The 12,948-nt window shown below is 57.2% G+C and overlaps 1 protein-coding gene across 2 annotated transcripts; it reads left to right on the top strand.

Annotated features, from left to right (window-relative positions):
- Positions 1-1,160: 1,160 nt before the first annotated feature.
- Positions 1,161-9,659, top strand: UTS2 (urotensin 2). 2 transcript variants are annotated; one of them, XM_080655561.1, is made up of 5 exons: positions 1,161-1,235; positions 1,326-1,539; positions 4,125-4,235; positions 7,914-7,957; positions 9,352-9,659. In XM_080655561.1, the coding sequence occupies exons 2-5, from the start codon at positions 1,437-1,439 to the stop codon at positions 9,463-9,465; spliced, it is 372 nt and encodes a 123-aa protein (XP_080511687.1). In that variant the 5' UTR covers positions 1,161-1,235; positions 1,326-1,436; the 3' UTR covers positions 9,466-9,659. The 2 variants fall into 2 exon arrangements, 1 of the variants encoding a protein (XP_080511687.1); XR_013959899.1 differs by lacking the exons at positions 1,161-1,235; positions 1,326-1,539 and adding an exon at positions 3,923-3,982 and having other exon boundaries at positions 9,352-9,612.
- The last annotated feature ends 3,289 nt before the right edge of the window (positions 9,660-12,948 follow it).

The raw sequence follows: 12,948 nt of genomic DNA, 5'->3' as shown, positions 1-12,948 counted from the left end.
CATCGATCAGCTGCCTCCTGCACACCTCCTACTGGGGATGTGCCCGCAACCAAGGTACATGCCCTTGACCGGAATCGAACCTGGGACCTTTCAGTCCACAGGCTGACGCTCTATCCACTGAGCCAAACCGGTTTTGGCTGGTCTTTCATTTTCTTAACAGCCTCTTTCAAAGAGCACGTTTCTCATGCTGATGCAGTCCGATTTACCCGGGTTTTTGTGGTTTGTTTTTAACGTGGTTGGTGTCCTAAGGAGTATTTGCCTGCCTGAAGGTTGTTTGTGTGTGTGTGTTTTTTTCCTAGTAATTCTGTAGTTTTAACTTTTATGTTCAGGTCTGTATAGGGTTTTGAGGAAAAAACCGGATATGATCTGACTTACGTGCTAAGAGCTCGTGCGTGCTGTGCAGAGTGGAGGCTGGTGGGGCAGAAGGCAGCCTGGAGGGCAGCCTAGAGGGGGCGGCTGCCCCAATCTGGGCTTGCACCAGGCCGGGCGGTGGTACACAGCAGGGAAGTTCTGGAAATACCGACCAGCAAGGTTTCAGGCTTGTTCTTCGCTCCTCCCTGCGTGACACCAACTCTAAGGAAAGGCTCTGCCCTCCTCTGAAGACACCCGTGCTGGCAGTTATTTAAAAAATATATATTTTTATTGGTTTCAGAGAGGAAGGGAGAGAGAGAGATAGAAACATCAATGGTGAGAGAGAATCATTGATTGGCTGCTTCCTGCTCGCCCCCCATTGGGGATGGAGCCTGCAACCTGCACATGTGCCCTTGACCGGAATCGAAGCTGGGACCCTTCAGTCCTCAGGCCGACGCTCTATCCACTGAGCCACACCAGCCAGGGCCGTGCTGGCAGCTTTACCGGAGGCCACATGTTTGTGCAAAACCTGCCTGAGCCTGAATGGATGCCATGTGTTTGAATGGGTCTTCCCTGTTGTGAGTAACTGGGTTTAAGTTTCACTCCGCATTGTCCTTCTGCGGAGACGCAGTCCCGAACGCAGCGGCAGCCCATGGACTCGCTCATGGGGTTAAAAGGAGGAAAAGGACACGCCTCGTGACAGTCAGCGCCGCGTGTGCTGGGACTCATCGATCCCATCTGAGCCTGGGCCACCCAGCGCTCCCGACCCGGAAACTCATGATTGATTGCCCTAGATCGCTCCGTCTGCCAGATCTATACACGCAACTGCTCTTTTTAGAATATCCGCGCTGTACACTAAGAACAAGACAGCAAATTTATTGCCGGTGAGTTATTACCTTGAAAAATTACATCAATGCCAAGTGATTGCCTTTTAGCCTCCACAGCCAATCGGTTCGTTTGCTTTTTTTCTGGAGGGTTCGGGATGAGGTCACCGGATAATATATATATCGGCGCTGATCGCACACTGAGACGGAGCGACGTTCTGGGGAGGGAGCCCGAAGCAGGAGCTCTGTCTGGGCGCCGTCATGTACCGGCTGGCCGCCTGCTGCCTGCTCTTCCTCGGATGCCTGCAGCCGCTCCTCTCCCTCCCTGCCCCGCGCTCCAGGGAGGGGGCCCTGCGGCTCTCAGGTAAGAGTTTTCCTCCCTCGCGTTAGTGTTGAGAGAGCCTTCCGCCGGTCTGGTCTTCAGTGCGGAGTCAGAGACCGTGAGAACGGGAGCGCTTCCTTAGCGGGAGTCGCGTTAAATCGGGTCCCGGCCGAGAAAAGGACACTCGGGGGTCCCTGCAGCACTCAGCGGTGGAAACAGGTGGTTTTTGTCTCCTCGACGCGAGAGCGGAAAGCAGGCTGGGGGAACTGCTCATTTCGTGTCCCTTCCGTGGTTCCCACTTTTGGTTTGGGCCAGTTTCCCGGTTTTAAAAGCTGTGCTCCACTGAAGACGGTATTCTGGCTTTTATCTTAAGTGAGCTGTTTGAATACGGAATTTGGTTGTTCCCACGGTAGGCTTAGAATGTTTAAATCTGAATCCTTTGTTCCGTTAAGTTAAAAAGTAACCGTCGGACGTGTTATCTGGGACAGAATGTGCATTAAAAACGGAAAGGGCAGCCAGAGCCAGCGAGGCCACGCTTCCCACCCCTTTCCCCTCTCCCTCTGGGTGGACGCTGCATCAGTCCCGTCCAAGTTCAATTTAAAAAAATGTGCGCGTGAAGCAGACCCGGAGTTTGCTCTCCCCTCTTCGGTTTCAGACACAAAAACGAAGACTGAGGCTTAGGTCGCAGGTTCCCTGGGTTTTACCTCGTCTTTAATTTTGGGTTCTTTTCAGCATTTTTTCTTTAAATGAGGGAAAGAAAAGTTCTTCTTGGCCATCGATTTTATAACTTCTCGTCTCTAAAGCTGCTCCCAAGCAACTTTCTTTTTTCTTTTTTTAATATATTTTATCAATTTTTTACAGAGAGGAAGGGAGAGGGATAGAGAGTTAGAAACATCGTTGAGAGAGAAACATCGATCAGCTGCCTCCTGCACACCTCCCACTGGGGATGTGCCCGCAACCAAGGTACATGCCCTTGACCGGAATCGAACTTGGGACCTTTCAGTCCGCAGGCAGATGCTCTATCCACTGAGCCAAACTGGTTAGGGCCACGTACCTTTTTTAAAAAATATATTTTATTGATTTTTTACAGAGAGGAAGGGAGAGGGATAGAGTTAGAATCATCGATCAGCTGCCTCCTGCACACCTCCTACTAGGGATGTGCCCGCAACCAAGGTACATGCCCTTGACCGGAATCGAACCGGGACCTTTCAGTCCGCAGGCCGACGCTCTATCCACTGAGCAATACCGGTCAGGGCCCAAGCAACTTCCTGATAATTGCCAAGCACCACCGGATCCCCGTGTGCTGCCCACCAACTGCCGGAGTGGCTGGCTCGTCTTCAAAAACTTGCACATTATTATGATTTTTAAGAATGTAGATGAAATAAAAAATTATTTAAAAAACTAAAAAAACTTCAGGGAAATGAGGCTGGGATCTCACTCACATTCCAAACGGGTGGCATCTTAGGTGAGCGTTGTGGCCTGAATATCTTTTCTCATTTGCGTCTCCATGAATGATCCTTCATGACACACACACGCGCGTGCGGCCGGACTTCACGGGTTTTCATTCACCTTCTCCAGAAGCGTTGCGACGGGCTCAGGCGCCTTTATCCTGGTTGGCTCACTGTCCTTTGATGAAGGCCGCAGGGGGGGGACTTGTCAGCCTTGTGTTGGATGCATTACATGACTCCTAGAACAGGGGTGGGCAAACTTTTTGACTCGAGGGCCACAATGGGTTCTTAAACTGGACCGGAGGGCCGGAACAAAAGCATGGATGGAGTGTTTGTGTGAACTAATATAAATTCAAAGTAAAGGAGCGGAGGGGAGAGCAAGAGAACCGGATAGAACAGCTGAACGGGCCCGATCCGGCCCGCGGGCCGTAGTTTGCCCACGGCTGCTCCTAGAGTCTCCAACGTCCACATAGCGCCCCCTGGCCGAGGGCGACCCGGCCACGTCTCCACGCTTACAGGCACTTCCCACACGCCTTCCCTGTCCTCCCTGCTCTTCCCATCCCTATCTACGCTCTATCCCCAACGTACACACGCCTCCAGTCGACCGGACTTGACATTGGAAACGGTACTGTCAAGTCCTAAAGGGTATTTGAAAGCTGACTCTTGTCTAACAACCACACGGAACCCGTGCAGGCCTGAAGGAGGCGGCGATGACATCGCTGCTTAATAAAGAACAGAATCCCGCTTTTAGAAAGCCAGTCCTTTCCTTCCCTCTCCCATCTCTGCACCCGGGTCTCCGAGAGCCAGAGGCGGCAGCAGATGGCTGGGAAGGAGGAAGAGCCACGTGCTGGTGGAAACACGTTTAACCGATCCCGGGGCTCAGCTCTGCCCTGACTCACGGCAGCTGGCGGCATGGCTGGTCACAGGCGTGGAGTCAGAATGAGATCCGCTCCTCTGGGTTCGCTGTCCTGCTGGCTGGCAACCTGGACTGAGCGCTTCTGTTAATTAAAACACCACGACTGACCGGCTCAGCCTGGGTAGCTTCCCTAGTATGATCTCCCTGTCCTGGGTACCCCCCCCCCTCCGCCCCAAAGACGATGGGGAACAGAGGGAGCCGGTGGAACGAACGGACTGGAGGGGGAACTGCATTGCTAATACCCATCGTTCTCTGTTCAGCAGCTGATGGAGGCGGGTCAGCGTGGGGCGAACTGGACAGCGCGTCCCTGTCCCTTCTGCGCGGGCTGCTGGGGACGCCCGGGGCGGAGGCAGCGGAGGGGCTCAGGAGAGCAGGTAAGGGGTTCTGGCGGCGGCAGCTTGTCTGATGTCATAGCTTCTGACTCACTCTCCAGGCTCCTCTCCGAGGCGGCAGAGCCCCCCTCCGGCACATAAAGAGGCGCTTTATGAAATGAGCAAACGATTCACCCGCTGTCCCTTCCTGGCATGAAGCCCCCTGCACCCTCCTCTCTCCGCCGCAGCTCCTGGCACGCGCCGGCTCTCCTTGAAACTCGGGCATCTTCTTCTGCACGGACTTTCTTTTGGGGGGAGAGCAGGGATTATGCGGTTCCTAGTAGGTGCAGTTTAAATGCTGGCTGCCACTCACTAACCCTTAAGCAGATGACAGTCCTTCTGTACCTCGGGGTCTTCATCAGCAAACAGGAATGACAGACACCGCCTCACAGGGTTATGGTGAGGAGCCCGTGAGGAAACGCAGCCGAATGGTCAGCACAGCCACACACAAGGTGGCACCACGTGCCAGCGCAGGCTGTGGCACGCCCCTGAGCCGCGCGGGGGTTACAGAGCCCGCAGTGCAGCGGCCACCGCAATAAAGCAGGTCACGCAAGAGTGAAATGTTTGCTTTCCCAGTGCATGTGCCTGTTTACACGAACCTGCATCCTATTAAGTGTGCAACAGCGTTATGTCCAAAACAACGCACTGCGCCCTTACCTAAGACCCCGCCACTGAGCCGCCGGCCGCTGACGGCTCGCTGCTGGTGGGGCGCCGGGCCTCCGTGGCGGCTGCTGGCTGCCAGGGGGGTGGGGCTGGAGGTGAGGTGGCTGCTGGCTGGCAGGGGGTGGGGCTGGAGGTGAGGTGGCTGCTGGCAGGGTGTGGGGCTGGAGGTGAGTGGCTGCTGGCTGCCAGGGGGTGGGGCTGGAGGTGAGGCGGCTGCTGGCAGGGGGTGGGGCTGCAGGTGAGTGGCTGCTGGCTGGCAGGGGGTGGGGCTGGAGGTGAGGCAGCTGCTGGCAGGGGGTGGGGCTGGAGGTGAGGCAGCTGCTGGCAGGGGGTGGGGCTGGAGGTGAGGCAGCTGCTGGCAGGGGGTGGGGCTGCAGGTGAGTAGCTGCTGGCTGCCAGGGGGTGGGGCTGGAGGTGAGGCAGCTGCTGGCAGGGGGTGGGGCTGGAGGTGAGGCGGCTGCTGGCAGGGGGTGGGGCTGGAGGTGAGGAGGCTGCTGGCAGGGGGTGGGGCTGGAGGTGAGGAGGCTGCTGGCAGGGGGTGGGGCTGGAGGTGAGTGGCTGCTGTCAGGTGGTGGGGCTGGAGGTGAGCGGCTGTGGCGATTTCTTAGAAAAGACAGTGAGACGTGCTCCTTCGACTCTCCTTTCACGACAATTTCCTCCGCGGCCCGTGGGGCTGTTTGGTGCCACCCGACCCACAGAGCTCCAAACGCTGGCCGTCCTCGCTGCCCATCCCCTCGGTGCCTGGCGCCCTGAGCCCGTGGTGGTCACTTTGACAACCTGCGCCAGGAGGAGGGTCCGTCTCGAGGCCACTTTCCTCGCCCCCCGTGGGAAGCGCCGTCTCACCGGTGGTTTCACAGGAGACGTGGCAACGCGGTCCATCTTCCAGCTCCACGTCTGCTTCTGCTTCTCGCCGTTCTTCCTCCACTGACGTCTTAGCCCCTCGAAGCTGCCACGAGGGCCGGAGCCAACGTCTTCCACCCCCTTTGGAGGCTGACATTCTGCCCTCTTCCCGAGTCGCGGCTGTTCTTGGCGGCGTCTAGAGCGGGGAGTCCTTCCCCGCGGGTTTCCATGGACTTTGCCGGATCCGCCAGAGGAACCACCATCTCTGGCAGCTCCGGCCTCACACCACGCAGTTCTTAAATAATGAGACGTGCCAGTCCAGGGCCCCCCGGCCCACGGCTGCAGGCGGCTGCATCGGCATGAAAGCAACACGACCCTCACGGTCCATGTCCGTCAGAGAGCGAGGGGGGACGGGGCACTGCCAGGGAGCAGTGCTACTTGGAAAGGAACCCCTGTTTCCCGGGCAGGAAGTCTCCACAGCGGGCTTCAGCCACCCAGCAGCCCGTGTTGCAAACAGCGTGGCCAGCCAGGCGCTGCTGGCCGTTCACGGAGCACAGGCAAGGAGCCTGAGTCTGCTCCTAAGGCCGGAGGGTTTCCAGGTGGCGCATGAGCGCTGGCTTCAGCTTAAAGCCGCCAGCAGCGTGAGCCCCTCACGAGGGAGCCAGCCTGTCCGGACGCCAGGCACTGACTGCTCCTCTGAGTCAGGCAAGTCCTGGGTGGCGTCTGCTTCCCACACAAGGTGTTCCCTGCACTTAGATGTGATGAGACGGCTTCTCTCCTTAGACCTCATGAGCCAGCCTCGGCCAGCGTCCGCCTCCTCCTGCAGCTCCCTCCCCTCTGACAGCCGCCCTGGGGCTGGACAGAGTTGGGAGCCTGCTCTGGACTGGACTTGGGCTTCGGGGTGTGGTGGCTGCTGTGTCGCCCGTCCAGACCTCTGAAGCTTTCCCCACACCAGCAACAAGGCTGGTTCGATGTCTGACCGCTCGTGTGTTCGCTGGAGTGGCGCTTTAAGGCCCTCTGCACCCTGGCTGGTGTGGCTCAGTGGTAGAGCATCAGCCGGCCCACGGAAGAGCTGTGGCTTCGATTCCCGGTCGAGGGCACGCACCTGGGTTACAGGTTTGACCCCAGTCCCGGTCGGGGTGCGTGCAGGAGGCAACCAGTCAATGTGTCTCACATCTCTTATCGCTCTTTCTCTCTCTCTGTCTCTCTCTTTCTCTCTCTCTCTCTGTCTCTCTCTCCCTCCCTCCCTCCCTTGCACTCTCTCTGCAAATCAATGGGAAAAATACCCTTAGGTGAGGATGCACACAAAAACAAAACTTCCCCTTTGCGGTCACAACCTGGCTAAATGGCTCCAGCAGCCTCGTCCTTGGCCCACCCCAGTTTCCATCACGCCTTCCTCACTCGGCGTAGCTTTCGGTTAAAGGGAGCGCTGTGCTACCCTGCCGTTCACTTGGACACTCGAGGCCGCTGTGGGTTAGCAACTGGCCTAACTTCCGTGTCGAGGCGTCTCAGGGAACCGGGAGGCCTGCGGAGAAGGGGAAAGACGGGGGACGGCTGGGTGGTGGAGCAGCCGTAACCCATACATGTGAGTCACCATCTTACATGTGTGGTTTGTGGCACCCCAAACAGCGACAACGGTAACACCAGAGCTCAGGGATCAGAGGTCACCAATGACCAACAGCAATAGCGAGAAACTCTGAAAGATCGGGACAATGACTGACGTGTGACGGAGACCTGGGGTCAGCAAGAGCTGCTGGAAAAAGAAACTCGATCGAGGGACCTATTCCACACAGGCGCCAGGCCTTCTGGCTTAACCAAGGCAGGTCCGGGACGCACCGTGCAATAACCAAGGTCCTGTGCTTCCCCATGACTGCCCTCCCCAGGCGCTGCTCCAGTGCCCCGGACGTTTGGAGCCTTTTAACAGGCATTGTTTAATACAAAGGAGTCCGTTATCAAACGTTTTTGACAAACTGCTGACCTGCCAAGTTGTTGAGGACAAGGCAGTGCCTGTGAGCCCTGCAGGCGAGAGAGAACAAGGGTGTGGGCCGCTGCGGCGGGGAAAGGGCGGCCAGAACCAAGACATGCGCTAGGAATGTTCCAGGCCGTGTTTTACATAAGACCAGCGTGAAACGGAAGCAACAGATCTGACGGTGAACGTTTCACAATGTTGTTTTCCAGATCGCGGCACCAGCGTGTCTAACCCCAGAGGAAACACGGGCAAGGTGAGTGGCTGTGAGTGAGGTCTGAAAAGGTGAGAGGCGTTGACACCCGACCCCACCCCCAGCACCGAGGCGTCCCCGTCTGCAGCTTACCAGGGTCCCGGGGGGCTCTGCTTCAGACGGAGCTTCGAAAAGCGCTGAGCGTGACAGCTAAGAGGAAGGACGCGCAGACGCTGAGGTGGAGGTGCCCGTAGAGGGGGGAGGGCCGTGGGGCAGCAGGGAGGCTGTGACGGGGAATGATGGATGACACCGAATGGTTAGAAAGAAGGACAATGAATGCAGGGCCTTGAATGCTGAAAGAGAAATCTGGATTTGACCATCACCCACCCCCTCTCTAAATTAGTGTTCCCTAACAGGCTTTCTGGGGAACCCAGGCCCCTGAGCCCGTCGGCGGTGCCGAGCACCGTCCCAGCCCCGCTCCTGTCCTGGCGGGTCTCTGCACGTGGGCACATGGAGGCCGTGGGCACGTGGAGGCCGTGGGCACATGGAGGCCGTGGGCACATGGAGGCCGTGGGCACGTGGAAGGCCCAGGAATTCCCGAGAGAAGCTCATCTCACGTTAACCAGGCCTTTCCCAGACACTCTGACCAGAAACAGCTTGTTCCGGGTGCCGTCCCGTTAACATCCTTGTACACACTTACTCAGGGGCACGTGGTCCCAGGGACGGCACGCCACCTGAGCCCCACCGGGGCAGACCACCTGGGGTCCCTCCTGGGGTAACCCTGAAGGGGATGGGGTGGCTTCTACCTGTGACTAATTAGAATTCATCATTCAGATGTTTATATTCTTCTCAACAGAAGGATTCTGGTTAAAGACTCTAAAACAGACGTCCTCAAACTACGGCCCGCGGGCCACATGCGGCCCGCCGAGGACATGTATCCGGCCCGCCGGGTGCCGCTGCCTGTCCTGCTTAGCAGCCGACTCGTCCCGGGCCCGCAGTGCGCATAGGAATTTGTTCATATTTTTTTTTTAAACTATAGTCCGGCCCTCCCACGGTCTGAGGGACAGTGAACTGGCCCCGTTTAAAAAGTTTGAGGACCCCTGTTCTAAAATCATACGGGTGATTTGCTGGTGAAAATTTAGGATAAAATACCCCCCAAAACCAGGGTCCAAGAAGTTAATTTCCAGCCAAATAAGATCTGCTTTACATAGAAGATACCGCACGTCCGGAACTTGTCACTGACGGGTTATTTAAACAGAAACAGGTGGACGAGGGTGCAGGGAGACTCGCTGCGACCCTAGGGCCGCACACACTGGACGGGCCACTGGTTAGAGCCCACGTGCCCGGCTCGGACTGCAGTCAAGTCCCTGAGAACAAGAGGAAAGGCCCCACGTCCGGACCCAGCTCCTTTAACTCACCGATGACCCGTGTGTGTGTGTGTCTGGTTCGGGCTGCAGGCTTTCTCCGGACGAGGCCCCGACGGTTTACGGAATCGCCTTTGGGCCCGAATCAGGGAGCAGCACTGGAAGCGCGGGCACCCCTCCGAGTGCTTCTGGAAGTACTGCGTCTGAAGTGAGGACCACCCACCTGTCATCTCAGACCAGCCGGCTTCGGAAAGTACCATCAGACACGCTTGGTCCGGAAGCAGCAGAGAGGAAACGCTAGGCCGACGCTGCCCTGTCCACTGTCGTTCGGAAAATAAATCCTCTATGTTTTGCAAATATCATCGGTGGTTATTGATGTACAAACATATTCTAAAACAGCCGTGGGCAAACTACGGCCCGCGGGCCGGATACGGCCCGTTCGGCTGTTCTATCCGGCCCGCGGAGCCGAAAGAGCGGAGGGTTCTCTTGCTCTCCCCTCCGCTCCTTTACTTTGAATTTATATTAGTTCACACAAACACTCCATCCATGCTTTTGTTCCGGCCCTCCGGTCCAGTTTAAGAACCCATTGTGGCCCTCGAGTCAAAAAGTTTGCCCACCCCTGTTCTAAAACCTCTAGATCTCCTTCCCCTCGACTTTTTAAAAAATTGCCTGAAAGTGTAAAAGTAAAGCTAATAAATGAATGGAAGCCAATGCTAAGAAAAGGTCCTAAAAGGAAGAGAGTTAAAATAGTTAAACTGCAAATCATTTAAATAAATGACATCATCTTAGCTACAAGGTCCTCTCAGCCCTTAAAGATGACAACGTGATTAAGTTATTACGTACAAGACCCACATCTCCTCTTGGGAAATCCTGGGAGGGAGGGAGGCGACTGGGCTCAGACCGTCCGAGTCCCCTGAGGCTGGTGGTGGTGGTGGTGGGGGGTGGGGTGGGGTCACGCCTCTGCCCTGCCCCTTCGCTGACCGCGTGCTGAACTGGGAAAACCTGAATCTGCTGACACCGAACGGGGTTTGGTCTCAGTTCCCATGAGCCCAGAACATCACAGTCTGATTCTTACCAAGTAGGAAGCGAGGTGGGACTTCTGGTTGGGGTGGGGGGGGGGGGGGGAAACAGCCTGGCGTGCGGGACCCCGTCTTCTCCGACTCACTGACGGAAACGCAGCCAGGCGTGCGGAGCTCGGGGAGACTGAGAGGTGCCTTCCAGCAGCAACCGACAGCCTCCGTGCCCGAGGCCGGCACTCACCCCACCACTCACCCGCCCCGCCCCGCTGATCCCCGCAAACACCAGCCAGAGCGCAGAGCCAGCCTGTCCGCCTCCCGTCCTCACGGAGGACAGACCCACACGCTCAGGCTCGGCCGCTGTGGGAACACGGGTCTCGCGCTGAAGCGGCACCAAGACTTACCCCTAAACAGAACTCGGAACCACAGGACGCTTTCATGTTCATGACCCCGGAGAGAAGGGGTCCACCGTGCACAGCTCTACACCCCTCCCCGGTGTGGGATGCGAGGCCGCTGTCCGGACAGACGGGCTCTGCGGTCAGGTTCCGCGTCCGAGCCTGTCCCCACGCACACGGGCACCTGGCGGGAGCCCTCCCCGGTGCGGCCCCGCGCACCTCAGCACCCTTCCCGGGAACCCTTCCTTCTGCGCGTCCTGCTGCTGGTTACGGAGGGTGCACGGCTGAGGAGTCCTGCTGGTTTCGGGCTCGGTTCCTATTTTAATTCTGAGATTTTGCTGCCACCAGTGGCACAGACTTGGTGAAATACGGCTTCACTGGAGTAACTTGGTAACCGACTTTATACACTCGGCACTGATATTAGTGTTAACCACGTGGGCACAGATTCGGACCGACCGACGCCTCCCGTGTAAGGACTGGGAAACGCCGATCATGTGCCCGCGCTCACACCCCCACAGTTCACACCCCACAGCTCACACCCCCACACCATCACACCTCACACCCCACAGCTCACAGCCCCACACCCTCACAGCTCACACCCCACAGCTCACACCCCCCCACAGCTCACACCCCCACAGCTCACACCCCCATACCCTTACAGCTCACACTTCACAGCTCACACCCCCACACCCCCACAGCTCACACACCCTCACAGCTCACTCCCCACAGCTCACACCCCCACAGCTCACACCCCACAGCTCACACACCCCCACAGCTCACCCCCCCACTGCTCACACCCCACAGCTCACACACCCCCACAGCTCACACCCCACAGCTCACACCCCCCCACAGCTCACACCCCCCCACAGCTCACACCCCCCCACAGCTCACCCCCCCACAGCTCACACCCCCCCACAGCTCACCCCCCCACAGCTCACACCCCCCCACAGCTCACCCCCCCACAGCTCACACCCCCCCACAGCTCACACCCCACAGCTCACACCCCCACAGCTCACACACCCACAACACGAACCCTGCTGAGAAACCAGCTTGTCTGGGCCGACGTCCCCGCCGACACAGACTCGGCGAAGGCTTGCCGCTCTTCCCAAGCTTTACATGTAGTTTATTTACTGTTTCCACTTAAAAAATAAAGATCCCCAATTAAAATATCGACAACTATTAAAAACAAGCGAATTCACACAGCTAATTATAAATTCAGCCGAAGCAGAAGTTCATTCGGATTAAGCTGACCTTGTGAATCACAATGAAATGTCACTTAATGGCAAACCGGTTCCATTCACACAGCACTTCTGTTTTCCATAAATCCTGACTCTCCTCCGAGGAAATACAGGCCCCTGGGCAGCGTCTCTGTACATCGAAGCCTATGATACGCATTTTCATTAGCCATTTCTCAGTCATCAATACAGACGTTCTAAACCCGCAGGACCAAGGGGCGCGGGTGGCCGTGGGGAGCGGTCACGCCGCCCTCCTCGCGCCCCCGTGCTCACCGCCCAGCCTCCACGGGCACCAGCTGACCCACAGGTCCAAACCGAGTCCAGACGCTGAGCAATCTGCCCACAACGAGCACCAGTGTCAAGTCAGGCCCCGGGGCGTGCCCTGGGTGAGACGTGTACGCAGTAAGGCAGGGGAGGCAGCGGGCTGAGGTACAGCCCACGTCCGAAGGCGTGCAAAGGGCTCGCGCTGCGGGACGCAGGTTTAAAACACCCACACGCAGTGCGGCCCTGACAGCTGCGTGTCCGCTCTGATCGGAAGGCACAGTGATTCTATTGGTGCACAGTATCCGGGGTGATTAATTTAAAAAAATTTGGTATTTTTCACCAAGGGCAAAAATGAAAAATACCACTCAACTTGCCCCATGCAGCAAGGGCTTCAGAAATCACTTAACAATCAAGATGGAGAACATCAGGGTTCTCCGTTCATGACATGGGCATGTTTGCATGGAACCGCTAACATTAAAAAATCCCAAGAAACGTCATAGGAAGCATCTGGGAAGGGTTCTGACATCGTAAACGACGGAATCACCTCCCAGGAAACCCGACTTTGCAGAGAGGCTAAGCCACGGGGACTGAGACTGAGGCCCAGCAGGGTGGGTCCTCCTGGTATCACCAGGACGCATTTTATAAAAACTGAAACCCGGGAGGAGGAGGCAGTGTTTTCCTAAAATGACGTAAGAGAGACACACAAACACAACAACCCAAAGGAAAAGCAAGCTCGTCCGCGCAGACGAAAGGCTCCTGTGACCTCCCTCCTCCGTCTCC

The sequence above is a fragment of the Plecotus auritus genome (genome assembly GCF_963455305.1).
Source record: "Plecotus auritus genome assembly, chromosome: 2".
NCBI classification, from domain to species: Eukaryota; Metazoa; Chordata; class Mammalia; order Chiroptera; family Vespertilionidae; genus Plecotus; species Plecotus auritus.
The sequence above is the reverse complement of the archived record's forward strand: the minus strand, read 5'-3'. Positions and strand labels throughout refer to the sequence as shown.